At 38.4% G+C, this 20837-nt stretch overlaps 1 protein-coding gene across 1 annotated transcript in view; it reads left to right on the plus strand.

Moving 5' to 3' along the window:
- The first annotated feature begins 233 nt into the window (after positions 1–233).
- CPPED1 (calcineurin-like phosphoesterase domain containing 1) overlaps positions 234–20837 on the plus strand; it is a 63758-nt gene continuing 43154 nt past the window's right edge. Inside the window, exon 1 of the mRNA XM_010003287.1 lies at positions 234–279. Coding sequence (XP_010001589.1) covers positions 234–279 — 46 coding nt within the window. The remainder of the gene's footprint in view (positions 280–20837) is intronic.

Here is a 20837-nt window from a genome sequence, read left to right on the forward strand (position 1 = left end):
AGCCCCGCAGCCGCAGCCCCGCAGCCGCCCCGCGGGTCCGGGGTGGGCGCCTAAAAGAGCCGGCGGCAGCTCCGGGGAAGGGAGGCTCAGTGCCGCTCTCCCGGTAAGTGGAGCGCTCCTTCTCCCGGGGACAGCTGTCCTCGCAGGCAGCGCTCGCCGGAGATCCACTCACCTGTGAGGCAGAGGCCGGTCCTGGCGGAGCGGGGTCCATGGGGCCGCACCCCCGCTAAGCCATGGCCGTGAGCAGGCGCTGCCCTCGCCCCGGGGCGCTCCGCACAGGTACGGTGTTACTCGTCCTGCATGCTTCAGAGCGGGGCTGCCTTTGTGTCTGCTGAACATCCGCTGCTCCTGCACATCGTTTATTTAAAAATCTTGTTATAATGTCAGTCAGACTGGCTCCAGAGGACACTGTGGGGCTGCAGGTTGTTTGCAAGACACAGAATTAAAATAACTTCCCTCAGAAAGAGAACTGACTCTGGGAAAGACTTTTTAGTGATTCACTCCCCATCCCTGTTGTTTAACTCTCTCATCTCCATCTTTCAGTTCGGCAGTAACCTGCGCAAGTAGTGATAATATTTTCCTGAATACTATGCTGCCACCAAATGTAGGAAATAAGCTCGTTATGGTTTGATTTACCAGTATGGGCTGGTGCTTAAATCAGCCGCCCTTTTCTGTAGGGCAGGACTGTGGCAGCCTTGCTGCGGCCTGGTGGGCTGCTCGTCAGGGGAGAGGGGCTGGTGTGCTGGGGCTCTGCAATGGCCCTTCACGGTTCCTCTCCCACCAGCTCCTGAGAGGGGGAATGTTGCTTCCACACTCAGGAAATTTGGCCAACTCTGTGTGGACTTGTTAAGTGGTAAATAAACAGAAAGGTGAGGCAGAGGACAAAGCAGACGTTTGGAATCTGAGAGGGCTATAGTTAGCTAATTGTGATCCTTTGCCTTCTCTTAAAAATAGACTTAAGTACAGTGATGATTCCACTGAACAGTCTGACAGAATGCCTTGCATCCTTGTCCAGGAGGTGGTTAGAAATCCCCTTTATTTCTTAGCAGAGAAAAACAATAGTCCCAGCCCAAGCCAGCCTTATCAGTTTTTAATATTTAATTCGTAAAACCTCCACCTCATCAACATCCTCTTTGAAGTCTCCTCTGAAATCATATCAATCCTTCCTTGTGTATACTTCTCTCTGCTATTATTTATTATTTAACACTTTGGGATCTAGTTTATGCTCAAAATACTGCACAAAATGTATCTGTTCCATACTTATTATTTAAGGTCCAGTCTGTCAGGCACTTAAGATTATGCAGGTTTCCCTGTTATCTGTAGCTAAAAAGCTGCTTAAATATTTGAACGATCAGTGCATAAATAACAGCATTAAAATGATTTAATTTATGGGCTATTAATTCTGACCAATTATGGTACAAGTTTCTTGTTTCACCGAGTTCCTAATGTTTTCCTTAAGAATTCCCCTATAGTAAAAAAGCCAAAGAACTTAGGCTAGAATCTAAGATACTCAGGATCCAGGTCCATACTATCAGAATCTCACCCTAAGTGGCATGTGCTTGGAATGAGGGCACGGAACTGGGGAAAAAAGGGTGATTAAGGCTCCTTGAAAAAAAATATTTCCTGTGGCACCCTAGGACTTTGGATCAGATCCACAGAACCCAGAACCCATAAATTATGTTGCACTGATTAATCATAAGTTACTGTAATTGTTATGTTCTCTGTGCCCCTTATGTGTATTAGCAGTGATGTTATTTTAGGTGTACCATGTTTCAGAGTTTTAATAATTTAATAGAATAAGAATAATAAACAATTTCTAATTTATTTCAGTTGTCTTTATTAAGTTGAGAAACATGCAAGAAATCCCAGTTCAGCATCACTTTTTCACCTTCCACTTTCAAGACCTCTTTTTGACATTGCTTTAAGGTAAGTAATAATTACCTACTTTTGTACAGTTTTATCCATAAGGAATGTATTTTGCCTCTGAAACAATTGAGAAGATGAATGTTTCAGCTGGAACCTAGAGAGTTGTCTTTAGTCAAACACGTAACCATTTAGTTTAGTGAAACACTTTTTGATACAGAGAAAGTTAATGAGTTAACTTGAATGCTGAAATGGTGATAAATCTGAAGAATATAGAACAATTAGAACCTATAGAGCAATCGGAATTGTAATGTTCCAAATTCTATATTTAATTTTTGTTAGTAACAATGTGGATGCAACCTCAGTATTTCCCAGAGACTGATTACCTGCTATAGAGAATAGGCCTTTGCTGAGCACTGTGTCAATGGAGCTGTCTAGCCAATCATTAATTCCTGAAAAATGCCATATAGCTCAATCGTTATTATTAACAGACATTCCAGAGCTGTGAAAATCTGTCAAAAAAGAAGCTAGACAGGCCTGATCTCAGGCAGTGTTGATGTGAAAGGTATTTTGTGATAAGAAATGTCATGTGGAAACTGAAATGAAGTAGTCAATGTCAGTTTCCTTGATAGTTATTTCATACTGTAATGAGATATTTGGATGTATAGATACAAAATGTATTGCAGCTGGAAAACAAAAGAGGTGATGATTCTACTACAACAGGCCAACTGGCGGCATGTTTGCAATCACTGGTCTTTAAAAGTACAGTTAAATGTTAAAAGATGTCTGCTGTGGGGCAGTAAGGTAGCTCAAGAGACAAAACACCTGAGCAGGCATGAGTAGAAGCATCAAAATGTGTTTAACAAAGAGGCTACAAGTGACATAAAATGTACAGATACTGAAAGCAATCACACGTTTTACAAATATTGTAAACAGCCCTGAATGACACATCATAGAAGTTTGGTTTTAACACCTCTACATTCTTGAATCAGCCTACATCAGACAGCCCCATCTGCTTCTACCAAGTTTCGTCACTCCTCTGAGGAGTAGGTTTTCCAATTTGAATTAGGTTTGCTGGACAGTTAAAACACACTTGGTTCAAGACCTTTTAGTTACACAGTTAGCACTGCAGAAGCATTTGTTCTTGTGCCCAGTAACTGCAATCTTTAGTATCATATCTGTGCAGCAATGTGTGAAATCCCGACCTACAGCGTGTTGACACTAAATGTACTTCTCCTGTTATAATCATTGAGCATGCATCTTTTTAAACTAACATTTCTCTTTTCATTAAAAAAGATGCACATACAGACTGGGAAAGAATTATCTTTTTCTTAGAATTTTATAGCTTCATAGCAACTTTAAGTAGAATATCTTACAAACACTGAGTATTTTTTCATTATTGTCATCAAGTGTGAAAAGAATACACTTTGCACATACAAAGGAATCACCATCAAGTGATCTTAATGAGCCAGAAGGTGCTTCATGAATTAAAAAGCATGAGAGACTTGTTTTCATGGCTGACTGAGGAGGAAGATAATTTATTGTAATTCCACAATGTAGAAATTACCTTTATCACCTAAAATTTTTCTCTCTGGTCTTCTTGTAAAACCAAAACTGTAGTAGTTGCACAGGTTGGGGCAGACAGTAACAGCACTCACATTTGGAGTGGACTTAATTAAAAGCTGAAAGTTCTTGTGGCTTCAGTTTAATTCAAAGGAAATTCAGAAAAATCAGATAAATATAGAAGGTAAATGGAGTACTTGCAAATAAATATACAAGACGAAACACATGTATACTGCAAATATCTTCTATATACCACAGCAGAAAAGAGTGCCAAAATGTCTGTTCAGCTTTTAGCAGTGTAGCTGAAAAATTAGTTGTGCCCTCAGGTTTGTCTGTTGCTCTGCTATTCCTCTGACTCTGAATGAGGAAAACTGCCAGTCAGATTCTATCTTTGGCAAAAATAGTTACTTTTGAATTGTAACAGTATTACAAGTACCTGTGAACAAGGTATGTTTCTGCTTGCTATAAATTAGACTGGCAAGGAATTTAGATCTGGAATGATTGGCCAGGTGCCAGAGGATTACTGCAACTGACAGCGAAGGCACTGCAGATCATTCCAAACTTGTGCCAACAAAATCTTTGTGTCTTGTTAACAAAAAAGAAAAGAAAGTCTATAGGGGATCAAAAAGAAAAAAAAAAAAAAATTCCAACTGAAAACCCAACCCCTTTGTTCCCATGAGTTCAACTTTTGAAGGCAGAGAGTTTCTAAATAGACTGAAAATAGAATTAAAAATAGTCAAGGTTAAAGTCAGTATAAAAGGCTGTATACTGTGCCTGAGCATAGAATAGCTGTTCTTTGACATAGAAGAGGACACAGCAGAGAAAATTTTCTAAGCCTCTGCAGTTTGACTGTGGCGTATGTTAGAACAGGTGCAGAGCTGATCTAACCAGTACTTCTAAAAACTCCTCAGTAACTGATATTGAGGTAGACAAGTTATAGTCTAGAATGCACATTCTCCAGGCCTGGGACATCCATGGGTGGAAGCCAGATCAGGAAGAAGTAAAATCAGTGAGTCAGTTATAGTCTGTCAGTTGTAGCACTATTAGCCCTCAAGGGCTATAGAAGTCAGCTGAAAACTTAAGAAGTTAAGAGCTTCCCACCATATATTTTGCATGTCTTCCAAATTTTACTGTCAGGCAACCAACATGAAAAGTTCTTTCTGAACATTAGACCTTTTTAGTGTGCTTCCCTGGTAATAAACTTTAATGATGTCATTCTATATCATTGCCACAACATGCCCATCTAAGGCTTGATGTACTTTGCATCTTACATGTAGTTATAATATATAGATATAGGAACTTTCAGATTTAAGAAGAAGAATTTCTCTAACAATGCAGTTCTTAAAGGATGTTAACTGTTAAAAGATGCTCAGGATTTTAAAGGGTAAGTCACATGATAGATGAAATAAGGAGTACAGAAAAAGTAATAATGGTCCAAGTTGATCATGAGATGGTGGAGTTCAGGATCCTGTGTGGAAGGAACAAAATACCCAGCAGGACCAGAACCCTGGACTTCCACAGGGCAAACTTTGGTCTCCTCAATCATCTATTAAGGGAAATCCCATGGGACAGGGTGCTAGAAGATAAAGGAGCTCAAGATAGCTGGTCAACATTCAAGGACCACTTCTTGCAAGCACAGGATCAAAGCGTCCCAATGGTTAGGAAATCTAGTAAGGGTGCTAGGAGACCTGCATGGTTAAAGAAGGAACTACTGGGCAAACTTAAGTGGAAAAGGAAAATCTACAGATCATGGAAGGAGGGGCTGGTCATGTGGGAGGAATATAGGACTGTTGTCAGAGGAGGTAGGGAGGCAATTAGGAAAGCTAAGGCCTCCTTGGAACTTAACCTTGCAAGTCAGGTTAAGGATAATAGAAAGGGCTTTTTCAAATACATAGCTAGCAAAACTAGCACTAGAGGCAATATTGGCCCATTGAGGAATGAGGTGGGAGCCCTGGTGACAGAGGATATAAAGAAGGCAGAGGTGCTGAATGCCTTCTTTGCCTCTGTCTTCACTCCTGCAGGGTCTCCCTATGAGCCCCAGATTCATATAGCCCCAGAAGAAGTCAAGATAGAGGAAGAGTTTGACATGGTAGATGAGGATTGGGTTAGGGATCAGTTGAGTAATCTGGACATCCATAAATCAATGGGTCCAGATGGAATGCACCCAAGGGTGCTGAGGGAGCTGGCGGAGGTCATTGCTAGGCCACTCTCCATCATCTTCAGTAAGTCATGGGCAACAGGTGAGGTGCCTGAGGACTGGAGGATAGCAAATGTCACTCCAGTCTACAAGAAGGGCAAGAAGGAGGACCCGGGTAACTATAGACCGGTCAGCCTCACCTCCATCCCTGGAAAGGTGATGGAACAACTTGTTCTTGGCACTATCTCCAGGCACATCAAGGACATGGGGGTCATCAAGAGCAGTCAACATGGTTTTATCAAGGGTAAATCATGTTTGACTAACCTCATAGCCTTCTATGAGGAAATTACTAGGTGGATAGATGATGGTAGAGCGGTAGATGTGGTTTATCTTGATTTCAGTAAAGCATTTGACACCGTCTCCCACAGCATCCTTGTAGAAAAGTTGATCAGGTATGGGTTTGGTGACCAGGAAGTGAGGTGGATTAGGAACTGGTTGAAAGGAAGGAGTCAGAGAGTTGTAGTCAATGGGGCAGAATCTGGTTGGAGGTGTGTGACTAGTGGAGTCCCACAGGGGTCGGTACTGGGACCGGTGTTGTTCAACATCTTCATCAACGACCTGGATGAGGGTATAGAATGTACCCTCAGCAAGTTTGCTGATGACACTAAGCTGGGAGGAGTGGCTGACACACCAGAAGGCTGTGCTGCCATTCAGAGAGACTTAGATAGGTTGGAGAGTTGGGCGGGGAGAAACATGATGAAATTCAACAAGGGGAAGTGCAGAGTTTTACATTTGGGGAAGAACAACACCATGTCCCAGTACAGGTTGGGGGCTGAACTGCTGGAGAGTAGTGTAGGTGAAAGAGACCTGGGGGTCCTGGTAGACAGGAGGATGACCATGAGCCAGCAATGTGCCCTTGTGGCCAAGAAGGCCAATGGCATCCTGGGGTGCATTAGAAAGGGTGTGGTTAGTAGGTCAAGAGAGGTTCTCCTCCCCCTCTATTCTGCATTGGTGAGGCCACATCTGGATAGGGCAAGGGGTAATGGGTGTAAATTGGAGCATAGGAAGTTCAAGGTGAATATCTGAAAAAATTTTTTTACTGTGAGAGTGACAGAGCACTGGAACAGACTGCCCAGGGAGGTTGTGGAGTCTCCTTCACTGGAGACATTCAAAACCCACCTGGATGAGTTCCTGTGTGATGTACTCTAGGTGACGCTGCTCTGGCAGGGGGGTTGGACTAGATGATCTCTCGAGGTCCCTTCCAGCCCCTAAGATTCTATGATTCTATGATTCTAAGTTCTGTGATACTGTTTTGCTTATACAACACTGCAGTTTTCGTATGACTATCAGATTCACTTGTGTGATTACCATCCCTGGCCAAGAGTGTCAAATGTAGTTGCCAAATGTTAAATACCTACAGGCTAACTTGGTATCTACTAAATTCAACAACTGTCTTTACACTGATTTAAAACAAAAACTGCACTGGGTGATTTTGTTCAAGAGATGCTGAGTAATCACAGCTTACACTGAAATCACCAGCTGTCTTGAATGGTCAGTGCTTCTGAAAACCAGGTCACACACTTGAAAGCCCGATAATGAATTCAGAGACTAAATTTAGGCACGTATGTTGGAAAACTATTGATGTGCACAAACACATATTCAGGTTCCAAAACATGCTTTTAGGAGGATGGTAACGACTATCCCTTCTTGCCTCCACTTGACAGCCAATGTAAACAGCAGTACTAAAGCTGGCTCCCAAAGGATTTTCTTCTTTGTCCTATGGCATGTTAGCCAGTGGGGAGAAATAATCTATCAGTCAGGTATACTGACAGATGGGTGAAAAATCCAGTAAGATCTCAAGGTGGAAAAATAAATGCCATTTCTTTCTAGAGAACATTCTGATAGCTTACAGGATTCATCACTGATATTTCTCAGAAAAGCGCAACTCTGTTATACATAAATATATGAAATATATATCTAGAACATTTTAGTCTTCTGTTATACTTATCTTGGATGAAAAGGCATCAATCCAGTCTCCTTGCTCTGCATCATGTCAAAAGTAAATTGAAATGTAAAGGCTTAAAGTAAATAATGTGTAGCAGAGTATTTTTTATAATAATTCTTTTTCCCTTGTGGTTTTGTAACATATATTTGCCTAGAGTTTTTTTTTGTTATTGTGAAAGTGCAGTGATCCTGCAGCTGGGTAAATGATGGGACAAATAAAAAGATTTTAACTGTAATGTGAAATAGACATTAGGGAGTCTTGAGAAGTGGTGCAAAAAGATGCTGACAGCAGGTTCTAGTGGTATGGTTTTTGTTGTAGTGTTTACTTAAATCAGCAGATTATCTCTAACCTGCTAAATATAATCTAATGTTAATAACATATTTAGGATATCTGCTTCCTAACACATATATAGGAGATTAATGCAGAGTACAATAAGGTTGAACATATTTTTAATACAAAATATTGACACCTCAGAGTATAGTTTTCAGAATGGATTATTTGACCTGTATATTTACACAGGAAATAACAGTAGAGTAAAATACAAAGATGCAAAAGGAATACTTCTGTATAATACAGAAATTATATATATAGGGCCAGTTGTAACTGAATACGTGGTAAAAGGAAAACTCACCATTTTCTCGTGCGTGTGTGGGAAGTAGTCTGTCATTCACTCCCACACACCTGACAGAAAGCTGGCCTCTTTAAAGTCAGCTTTGTAATTTATATACACCTTGAAGTCTTAAATATGATTTTCCAGTTTAACAAATTCTCACTGTGGATGTAGTGTTTGTTATTCTTTAAAAAGAAAAAATAATAAAAAGAAAAATGCATGTAATTTCAATACAAACAAGAACAGTTGAAGTGAGCCTTGATATTATGATGATATTATGATGAAGATAATTTAGATGGCTGAACAATAGGATCACTTTCCTACATAAACAATGCAAGTATTTCAGCACACAAAATGACCATATGTCATAGTACCCAATTATTTCACTTGTTTCTGCTATAATGTTTAGCTCAAATTAAAAAAACACTTGCACAGCAATATCAGAAATACATAGTCCATGCAAAGTCTGAACCTGGGTCCAGTTTTCAGTCTTCTAATCTCATTGTAAAGGACTTTTTTGGTATTAAGTCTGTTAGTTGTTATTATTAATTAGTTATTGATAGCTGTATGCAGAGGACAAAGTCTTGATTCATTAGTGTTAACAGGAATATTACCATTAACTTCATCAGAGTGAAGATTCCATTCTAAGGAACAAGATTTAATAAGTTTATTCTCATTTAGATACTCTTTATAGTATATAAAATTCCATTTGTTTCAATGAGGTAGTATTAAAACGCTAGTGTTATTCATAATGAAAGCAAGACCATTAAAGGATACAGAAAAAAACATACAGAAAAATTTAAAGACAGGAATAACACAGATAAGGGCTACATTCTGATGCTAATTATATGAGAGGATGTAGAAATACTAAAGGAAATAATATTTTGACATAGCGTGCACTGTAAGTTCCAGTGCAGGTAGCTCTATATTGCTTAAAGCATATTCTGACAGAGCTCTGGTCTCCATGTCCATCAGCACATTGAAGCCCCAGGGAGGCATGGTCTGCTGGCAGAGGGGTAAGGACAGCTCTGGAGCACAAACACTGAGGGAAGCTGCCTGCACTACTAGGGAAGCAAATAAAAAGCAGCAGCATACTCAACAGTCCTTGTTTCTACCTTCCTGTCTCCATCCATCCTAAGCAACTTTTCTGTGCCCTGACAGTGTAAGAGGATGAAGACTTCTTGCTGACTTCATGACCTTTCACTGCAGTTGCATTCCTCTGGGACAAGAGAAGAGTCATCTGTACCATGAGCAGATAAAATTTTCTTGACAGCTGGCATACAGCTGTAGATTTCATTCCCTGGTGATATTGGAACAACTACAAATCTCCACTGCTTAAGAATAAAATGTAAAATCCTCTTTTTTTCACATACTTGGTCCACAATAACAAAGTCATCCCTCCTAGGACATCAAGAGAAATCAGAGATCCTTAACTGCGATTACTCCTAGAGCTTGTAAAGGTGTTCTGATACCATAGTGATTAACACAGTATAATTGCCAAGATAAATGATAGGTCCAGCTGGCACTTCTCCCTTCTCCCCCACACATGGTGCTCACCACAAGTTTATGATTCTGTCCTAAAAATCTGTTGAAGCTTGTCGGTCTTTATGAATTTACGTGCAGAAACCACAAAATGTTCTCTCCGCTTTTCTTCAGTCTAGACTGTACAAGAAAGGTGCAAATTTTTTTCAGAAATTAGATCCATATTGTATGTTATCCTCTTGCTAAAAAGTTCCACTAGAATCCTAGCTGATAAATAAATAAATGTGAGTTGTCATTCTTGGCAGAAAAATGTTTTGTATACGTAGGTGTCTGCTCAGTCATCGTAGGCAAGTTTTCTCCAGAATGGTATTGTATTTGTGCAAGTGAGATTTATTGTTCAGAAGCTCAAACAGGAAGTCCTCTAAGTTAACTTCTACCCTGGATTTTTTTCTATTTACATAGGATTTATACAACATTCAGGTTTTTTGTTAATTTTGATCATTTTGGGTTTTTTTATCTAGAAGATGAGATAAATACTTGCTAGACTAAGCTACGTAAGAATTGCCTTGTCTTCAGGAAAGGAAAGGTGTGAAAAATAATAGTAATCTCATTGATTTACAAAGCCTTTCTTGAGATTTAAAAAGCCTTTCCAAATTCGTAAAAGCTGCACTTTACAAGAATGTCATTGCACCTTACACTACTTTGTGTCCTTGCTGGCAGCTTCATTATAAGTCAGAGTCTGAGTGGAGATGGACAAGGTGCTAATCTTTAACCTGCAGAAGTAGAGCAAGATATTCTCAGGAGTAAGGGAAGAACTGCTGTTTCAGGGAAACCAGCTGCCAGTCTCCAACATTTATAAATCTGTTTTTCTGTATATTAGGAGTTAAGCGTGAAACATTTTTCATTGATAAAGTAACTTTGAATGGATTTTAACTATTTAAATACTTTATCTGTGTACATGCCTGATGCTTCCAAAACAATTATTTTTCAAAAGCTGGATGAAGTAATAAGTATTGTGAGAATATTAGTAAATTAAATACTAATGGATCTAAATGGGACCAGGGCTCCTTTCAGCTGGGGTGAATGTCAGTGTTTATTTGCTTGAGTTGCAGAAAGCTGATTAACCAAGTTTTATCCAGAAGCAAATTAGTGCTAAAGTGTGGAAATCAGAGCTTTGAGACTACTCTCATAGCCTTGCCTCTTGTCATCCACAGTCCAATTAAGCAACCATGGCAGAAACTTTAAAAGCACGTTTTCTCTTCTGGTTGTTAGTAAAAAATTGATCACTCTTTTGATCACAGGCGAAGGGTGCATGTTTGCCCAATGAGGAGCTGAAGGGAAAAAACAGTGCAACACCAGAACTACACAGATTTCTTATGGCTTTGGAAGCCAAGAGTGGAAATTCTAGCACCAGTCTGTTTATGATACCACTATTTCTGGCTGGCAGTAAGGTAACAGATGCTTCTTCACATCAGGGCTTCCCGGCCTGTTCCTAGACAAGTTTCCCATTCTCATTTACTGTAGATGTACTTCAAGTATTGTAGCATATCAAGTGTATGAGCAGACCATGTACAGATCTCTCAATGCCTTAAATGCTCAGTGGATGCCTACTTTAGTTTAGTAACACTGGCTTTCAAAACCTGCACTGGGAAAGAAATTTAGCCTTACACATTCAGTCAGTTCAGTCCCAAATAAATTCTCAATAGAATGGCCTAGGGCAGCCAAAAGTTAGGCAGTCCTCTTGCTGATTCTCTGCACAGTTTCCTCCTCCTTCTTGCTAGATGAATGAAAATACACTGACTTGCATAAATAATTTGTTTAGATGGCTATACGTTTTACATTTAACAGTACTTAAACGTTGACTACAGCTTGCCTGAAAGTAAGTATGTAAATCAGCCTGCTTTCCTGTTTCCTGGCCTTCTCTTCAGCCAATTTAGCCTTGAAGATTTCTAGAGAGACAAACAGAATTGTTGCTTTCCTATTACCCTATTCCAGCAAGGAATGCGATGATCTCCATCTAGGTAAACTTGGAAGTGTGATCATGAATGCTGTTTTGCCAAAAGTTCAGCACTGGCAAGTTCTCACCAATTCAGAATTCTTATAAAACGTTTCACAGAAATTATCAAACAGATCTGGTGGCAGATGAGCTAGGTTAGAATGGCTGAAGAACTGAAGAAGGTAAAAAGGTACTTTCCTTTTGGAATCAGGAATGAAAGAAATTTTTCATACAGAGAACTAAATATTGTACTGAGGTGCAGCTTGTAGGTACAGTATTACATCAGCACAGTACATCAAGATCTTCACTCACTGAATCAGCTTCATCAATCATACTTTTTAAATATTCTGTATGTTTGTGTATATATATATATATAGATAGATATAGTATATACATAGATAGGCTTTTTCCCCAAAGCCAGTTACTCTGTTCCAAATGCCTGATTTTAAACTGTTTTTCCATTCTGCCTGTCTTTCGGAGAAGACTCTCCTGTGCAGACACGGATACATAAGCTCTCTCTGTAGGACATACAGAGTGTTAGATGCCTCAGAAGGATGAACCTAAAAAGTCTACATACTGGAAAACATTATGTGAAATGCTGATCACAGAGCTCTGTCTCACCCAGTGCCCTCCTATGGAGGTTTAATAGCTAGAAGAAGGTAGCAAGCAGGTGCCTCTTCCTAAATCAATTCAAGAATCTGGATGCTGCATTTTACTTCTATCTTCTCGTCATAAGAATACATCCCTGGTTTCTTTCTGTTTGTTTGTGGTGTTTTGTTTTGGGTTTGTTTGGTTTGGTTTTGTTTGTCTGTTTGGGTTTGTTTTATTTTGGTTTTTTTTGTTTACTTATCAGAAACCATTAATAAGAGATAAAGAAGCTACTTCAGATTAGTAATAGAAAGAAAAGGAAAAGAAATAAAATGATCTTTGGTGTGCAGAATATCTTGCTTACAGTTGTAATGGAAAGCCTTAATATTAATCATTTCAACTTCACTTTTCTTTTCAAAACTGAAGTGGTAAGACAAGTTTAAGTACTACACCAACACTAGATATACTCCAGTGGCTCTCCAGTCAGTGATTATGTTTTCACATTTAAGGCCTTCAAGGTTTTCATTGGAGTACAATACAATTCCTATAACATCTGCAACCCAAAAAGTTGCTGCATTCTCTGAACATATTTTGAGTTATGGAACTCATCATAGAGAATAAGGAGACACCCTTTGAATGTCATAAGTCTAAACACCAAAGATCAAAGCTTTGTACTGCATTATAAGCAGTTGAATGTGATGTGCCTTTTTCCCTGAAAAGATTTCTTTCATTCATGCCAAGATACTAATATTTAAAATATTTCTGGGGAAGAAGTGCATGCATAACCATCTAACTGTGAGTTCCCATATGCTATTTCATTAAAACACTGGAAATATATATTTTTGTGATATTAAAGTTAACTGGTAAATATCAATACTGATTGGCAATCTTGCCAACCATGCAAGAGCCTTGGCTAGGCTGTTAATACACAAACACCACCAGCCTACACTCTACGGGCATTATAAGCTCATATTTTTATTTCATTTCTTCCAATGCAGGAGCCCAAAGACATATGAATGTATCATGGTTTTGATTAGTGCGTGTAACTCCAAATGACAGCATATGTGTTTATGCCATAGCTTCAGTTATTAGGAAAGTTTTCAGTTTCCACTTATTTTAGTTTTTATTTCCTTCTCAGCACTTATATTCTTCCTAGCATGCTGAGCTCTTCTAATGTTTAGAAATATTGTGGAACTGCAAAAAGGCACAGTCAACTAATTTCTTCATCTGAATAATTAAACATTTTAAATACTCCCTCCATACCTTATGTTCAGCTATGGATATATTATTAATAGTAGCTTGCACTGTGTTAGGCACATAATTCCTAGAACCTTGGGAGGAGAACATTTCCTGACACTTTGAATTTACCTCCCCAGTGACAAAGTTACCTTGTTCTAATTCAGATATGTTTCACACTGTAATAATTACACCATAAGAATGTTGTGGCTTTGTTGCTTTTTTTTGTTTGTTTGTTTTTAAATGAAAAATTCAGCACAGTAGTTATTCAAAAAATGGTTGTGGCTGGTGAATCCATCTCGCTGTGTTCAACAAAAATGTTAATCGTGCTTCACTGTTATTAGGATGTTTCTGTTTTATCATTCATTCCAGTAGCTTAATCTATGAAGTGAGACCACTGCTTAAGTTGAAGACCATAGGTTTGTAGCCAGATTGTCTGTTGTCCAATGGGTGTTGTCAATATGCCATGATTGAATGTGGTTCATTACATCCCTGCTTGTTACAGGTAAATGGGTTCCAGTCTCTCTAGTTCTTTGGACTGGCGTGATGTAATGTTCCCATGCTCAGACCACTCTTCAACAACAGCACCCAATGACTCCACCATGCTTGTTGAACAAACCTGCCCATGGTAGTAGGGTCTTAGTTTTATCTGATTGTAAAGCTAGAGTGTCTGAAGCAGAAATGGATGGAGCAGTTCATTTTGCAAGGTCACTGGGTACAATTGCCACAGAGTAAATTTGCTGAGCATTGAATATAGCACTTCTTATTCTTAGCCTAGTGTTGTATAGACCATACAGCTTCTACGCATTCTCTAGTGCATATGCCTGCAACCATCTGGCAAGCATCACAATTATCTTTAAGGGTTCCAAGTCACCTGGAGAAGAGGCACTTAAGTTAATTTATTTATCTTACTGGCTGTACAGGGAACAGATCTTCATTGTGATCATCTTGCAGCAAATGTAGGGATGTATTGATAAGACCAAGCAATATTTCTGCCAACAAAATTTTGTTCTCCAGTGTTTCAAAAACAAAAAAAATTTCAAAGTGCAGGAAAGCCACTTTTTCATTGTCAATTAATGTCTACTTGTTTATATTCAGACATTGGACTCTGTTACATTTGAAACATAGATTTGAAAAATACTGGAGGGTTAAAACATTAAAACACCACCACTGTGAGAATACACACAGTGTTTGCTGTCATTGACCTTGTTGTTATGAGTAAGTACAACTGGAAGAAACCTGGAAAAAGAAGGGCTACTACAAAATATGTGGATTCCTCTTGTCCTATAGGGCATGCAGTCTTGTCCTCATCTATTAATAATTTTGAAAGTAGAAGCTTTGTGGTACGTTTTCTGTCTTCACTTATAAATCAGCCTCTGTGTGCCTCTACCTGTGTCCAAATTTGATCTTTATCTCTTTCTACCCAAGGTCTGTCAAACACCTACAGATTTTTAGACTCGGAACCTGAGACAAGTGGAAATTAATTTATTGCTGAGACAGAACTGAAATTGAAAAATGGATCCATCTGGTTATCTCATACTATCATTAATGGAAAAGGAAAGGTCCTTGAAATTCTGAGAAACAGTGCTAGACACAGCTGAAATAGAGTCCACACTGAAACATTAAAAAATTAAGTACTATTTAATTTTCAAATCATATTTCCTACAAATTAAACGAAGAGGTGTGTAATAGCAGTAATTACCTATTCAGCATCCTTCATCAGTCTCTGAACTCATTTTCTTCAGTCATTACTTGAGTGAAAAAAAAATAAATTCAAATAGGTCATTTATGCTTAAATTAATCTGTGGTTTTCCCAGAGTACCTTCTTTGTTCATCTCCAGCTTTAATTACTGAAAAACGTTGTGTATTTTAGAAATCTGTGGCAAAATAGATGCATCCTTCATAGTCATCCTATCTCAGGAAGTTCAGTGACTGCTATATTAGTGACATCACAGATGGTAAATTCAATTTTAAGATTTATTTCACATGCAAAACCTGGCACACAACATGAGTGAATACTAATGTGTAGAAGAATTCTATGAAGCTTTTAGGGGACATAAATCATTCTCTAATGCAGCAAAGATACTCTCAACTGCTGATTAAATCAGTTGGTAAGGCTATATTTTAGAGGGGAGAGTAGCCTGGGACCAGTGAAGGACAACCAACAAGAGGGCTCACTTGCCTGATTGATGTTTCCACTTACACAGAGGACAATTCTGTGGTGACAAAACTCATTCTGTAGCAGAAGCTACAACTTTGCCAAGTGGTATGACAATGGTTCCTCTTTCACATTTTTTTTGTAATCACTTAGGCTGTTTTTTTCACAGAGTAATCTGCTGTCATTGTTTCTTTATGTCCAGTTAGTTATACCCTGTCAGAATGGTGAGGTACATGTGCTTCTCAAAAATGTATTTAGTAAACAAGTGACCTGCTAAGAGCCTGCCTGTTAACATTTAAGTGGCAAAAATTTTCCCCTTTTATGAAAGAGGATGAATTCTCTACATGCAAGAAAGAAGAAAAATGAAGTATCGTGTCACCTGTAATGCAAAAAATAGTTTTTCTGGTCTGAAAAATAATCTTCTGCTTTTAGCAAGGAAGCAAAGGGATTTTTGCAATGGATTTTGAGTTAACTGATGTAACAGTAAGACAAGAATGTCCTTGTTTTATGCATAGTTGAAAAAACATCTAAGAGCTCTGATTGTTTATTGAATTTTAATGCCTGAAGGATTGATGCTTTGAATTTTTTTATTTTTTATTTTCAGAAATAGTAACTGTTGTTAGTGATCATCTGGGGTTTTACTTTTTCCTAATAAAATGTCATTTATCAGAAAAGGAGAAAGGAATCTGAGAGTAATGCATACAGATGCATAAACTAAATACTGCTGCTTCTGCCAGATTGCTGCTTTTGCTTGTACATTGATGGAAAATATCTTAAAACATAAGAAATCCACCAAGTTCAAATTTTTTATCTAGATATTAATTGAAAGCTCTTAAATCTAGATTTTCTTCTTAGACCGAGTCCAGTAGTATATACCCATATATACATGTGTGTCTGTATATATTGAATATTTTCTTTAAATCTATTTATATGCCTAATTCCCTTCCATTTGTGGCTGGGCAGGATAGATGCTGTCCATTTCTGACTTGAATAGATCTGGATATGCATCTACACAGAAATTAACACATCTACAGAACATCTAATTCTGAAAGTTCTTAAATAGTTCAGAAGGAGGTGGCAGTAAATTGCTAATTTTCTGCATAATTTTGGAAGCAGGTACTTCAATTCAAGCCTTGATTTTTTCATCTAGCTCTAGGTCTGCTGAACTCCTCTGCATTTTTTTGGTGTCTTGCAGTTTCAATACTAACTCATGATCAAAACATCCATGGGTCTTCAGGAGTAGAAACCTAAAGTGTTAAAAATATGCACCACATCAAAGAATTGCTTCTAATCTAACTCTCCCATTCACTGGTGTCATTTACTGGTCACACATTTTGAATTTGCTGGCAGCCTTGGTCTCACTTACTCAATGAAAGGTGCAAATACTCGGTGTACCTGAAAATAAAATGTCAGGATAGGGAAATCCTATCCCTGAGTAAAACAGAACTTTTGAATATTTGGCACCACACAAAATCAGTGAGACATCTTATAAGAACGACCAGTAGATCTAGATAGAACCTGTATCTGTGTCAGAAATGGGAATTCAGTGTGCAAAACAAATTGAGTTAAATTGTGTGTTTAACTCATTACAACTTTTATATCTCTCATAGTTACTGTGATTCAAGAATATATTACAGGTTTCTTGAACAAATGGAGCCTGCCCACACTAAATGAGTCAGATAAAAATCAATTACATAGTGAATTCTTAACTGTGGAAATAATCGATGTCATCATTGTTCCCTTCCTAAGCAAGAAAATACTGGTCCTGGCCAATAAGTCTTTTTAAGTTGGTCTGTGCAAAACATTTTTAATATTTTTTTATATTGTTTTGTGGGCCCTTTGAAAGTTGAAAGCCATTTGGTATCATGGCCAAATATTAACAGCACCTTTTATTAATATTGATAAGCACTCTTTAGTGCAGTAATGAATTTAGTTTGTACAGAGAATGTCAAAGGAACAGACAATAGGTTTTTTCAAATTCTGTAATGTTTTAGGCTCAAATTGCTCAATTTATTTATACTGGCATGGTCATCCTAGAGGCTTGCTTTCAGCAATGGAAGATGGAGATGGAAACAGAGTGTGCTATTATGAGGTACAACAGTAACTTTTCAAAACTAATTTTTATCCATTAGCTCTTCTGAGGAGAAGGAGGGCTATCATGTGCAAAACCTTCCAAAATGTTACATCTGCTAGGAATGCTGTCTTGTTGCAGGATTTATGAGTGCTGGAAGAAGAAGTTAATGGAAAAAAAACTTGATACCTTGTATGCATTATTTATTTTCAGCAAGTGTAAGTCCATGTTGTCTCTAAACCAATACAATTATGTGATTCTTTTTATATCACCAGATTTTATTAATTCCCATTATTTTCTCTAACTTACTCCTCAATGACTCATATGTATCAGCATGCACTGAAAACAGATGTTGATAATCCTTTGTGTATTGTTTACATCTCCAACCTTCAGTGGATTCCCTGAATTCCAGATGGCAGATAGTAATTATAGATTAAAAAATTTTAGCTTAAAATCTGCATATTAGTGCTTTGTAATTTTGAAGGCCAATGTCTAGACCAACCTGGTATCCCCTTTTCACCTTTTGTATTCTTCCATTTTTGCAATGTTGTCTTCTTGTCATTTGCTTAGAATAGAGAAAGGATTCCCTCCTTCAATCAGTGTTTGACTATTTTGCTGTTTATATTAATTGTTCATCAGATATAGTAATTTTTAGAATTAATTATTTGTTTTATTAGTGTTTATCTAGGTCCCTTGATAAAGTATGTATGAAGTACATACAATCATACTGTAAATTGCAGTAAGAATTAGAGTATCTGCTAATGGATTTTTTAGAACTTCCAAGTAGTTAAGAACTGTAAGGATTGGCAGCATGATCAAATACGTACTAGAAGATCTGGAATTCTCAGATCTGTACTGTTTTATTCACAGTCTTTCCTAAGCTAAACCTTATATAAGCATTTACTTTCAATGCCTCAATTTCTCACTTTTTATCTATTTGATTTTCAATAAACTGCATGCTTTTCCAGAACAATGTATTCTCTGTAGGCTCACACTGGCTTCTTAAAATTAGTGAAATTATTCTCAATTTATACTCTATAAATAAGACCAGACATGTGATACTGTAAATTATTTATTCAGTGTCATTATATTCATGACACTTTGTATAATAAATCAAGTCCTATGACAAAATTCTGCTGCTTTATCTAGGCCTCGTGGAATAAATCCATGAAAACCTATAATTAAACTAACACAGATCAGTAGTATCTTTAAATTACATAGTCATAGTAAAATTATTTTAGCTGTATAGCATTTGGTCCATGATCTTGGCTCCAAAAATGTATTACTTCAAAATTTGGCAGAGTAAAGGAAGAAGGGAGAGCAGAAATTCCCCTTCTGCACACATACCCCATCCTCAGTTCTCACGTTTCTATGCAAATGTTCCTGTGTTTCTGCACATGAAAACACTTCTGCACTCAGGCTGCAAAATCAGAAAAAAAGTGTTTAAACTACAAAACGGAAATTTCATGTGGTATCTTCATTACAGTAGACAATATTGAGGCTGATGTAATATCAGAGGACTCCATGTGAAGAGGAGGCAATACAGGCATGCTGCATACTTAACATCTAGAAAGAGCTGACCATTCTGAGGCACTTCCACGACCCATCCTGCAAACAGATGAAATACAGTATTGACAACTGAATTTTGTAGAAGAGAGCCCCTTACACATGCTAGAAAAAAAAAAAACAAAAAACTGTGAAATTACAGAAATTTAGGTAAATCTAGAACATCTTAGAATCCACATCTCCCTCAGGTCTGATTCAGTCTTTCACACATACATTCCTTGACTTAAGAAAAATGGTTGCCTTTAGCAACACATCCAGGTTAAGACAAAGGTTATTCACTGTCCTGATCACAAGCTCACATCCTTGTGCTACAAAATTACAATATGCTGTCTTGCCAAAACAGTCATGTTCTCCTTGCAATTTTTGGCATGATCTTGATGGTATTTCACTTGTAAAATTAACCCTGAGTTTAGCTGAAGTCATGTGGCAGTCATATTCTGGTATATGACTGCTCAGTCCTATTAAGCAGATGAGAAGAAAATAGAAAAGAAACAGAAAAGGTCCCTGATCATTCTGCCAATTTCTGTACTAGCCTAAGCAGTTCTAGCACTAGACCATGATCCTGTGATGGTGGCAGGATATTTAGATAGGCTGCACCTGAGAGTCAAAAATGCACTTAGTTGCTTAATGTGCCATTGACAAAAACGACTTAATAAAAAAGACTTCTTCAGCGCTTTCTGTATAATGATCATCAAGCAGTTTACAAGCAGGAATTAAAGTGTTTTCATTTGTGGATAATAATATCCCCATTCTACAGATGGAAAAGTAATCCAGCCCATAGTCGTGTGTTTTAGTTGATGGCAGGAATGTTACCTAGTGCTTCACTGCAGATTTCACAACATGAATAAAGAGACATTCAGAACTCTGCTGTCCCACAGTGCAAAGTAATGGGGTCCCAGCTGTTCAGTCAAAAAATCACCACATTACCCTTGCTTTATTGCTGGGTCAAAAAGGTATTCCAGTCCAGACAAGATGAAGAAAACAATGTCTTGCAAGGGTTACCTATATATTTCAGTTATTACCTAACAGTGTAGCCTCGTGCTGAGAAAAGTGGAAGGTGTGTGGGCTGTGGTAGCTGCCCATCATGCTACCAGCAGCCACGGGCAAGGCTTAAGGCCAAGGCATAGCCAAGCTGGAGGTGTGTGGGCTGAGGTCAGTGCGAGCAGGTGGTGAGGGTAGGCAGACACTGTGCCTTGGCTTTTTTAACTTACTGTTGTTTTGTTGTGTTTTTTTTTCAGAGAGCAGCTGGTGGTGATATCTTTGTGAATGCCATTAATGCCAAGAGGAAATCTGACCAGAGGAACAACCCTTCAAGATGCAGAGGAAGACTGCCAAGATGACGTCGGTTTACTTCAGCTTGCAGCTTAGGAAAAAGTTGAAAATTAAGGAAATTATTATATTTTAACTTTTTCATTTACAAGCCAGAAGAGCTTTGGGGTAGGTGCCAAGATGCCAGTCCCAGAGCCTGCGCTTGCCTGCAGGCCGGCCTGCTGGTGGCCGACACGTCGCCCCGCCACTTCCCGAACACGGCGGCCGCGCGCAGCCACCCCGGCACACCCCCC

This window comes from Chaetura pelagica, unplaced genomic scaffold, assembly GCF_000747805.2.
Source record: "Chaetura pelagica isolate M959 unplaced genomic scaffold, ChaPel_1.0 scaffold138, whole genome shotgun sequence".
Lineage (NCBI taxonomy): Eukaryota > Metazoa > Chordata > Aves > Apodiformes > Apodidae > Chaetura > Chaetura pelagica.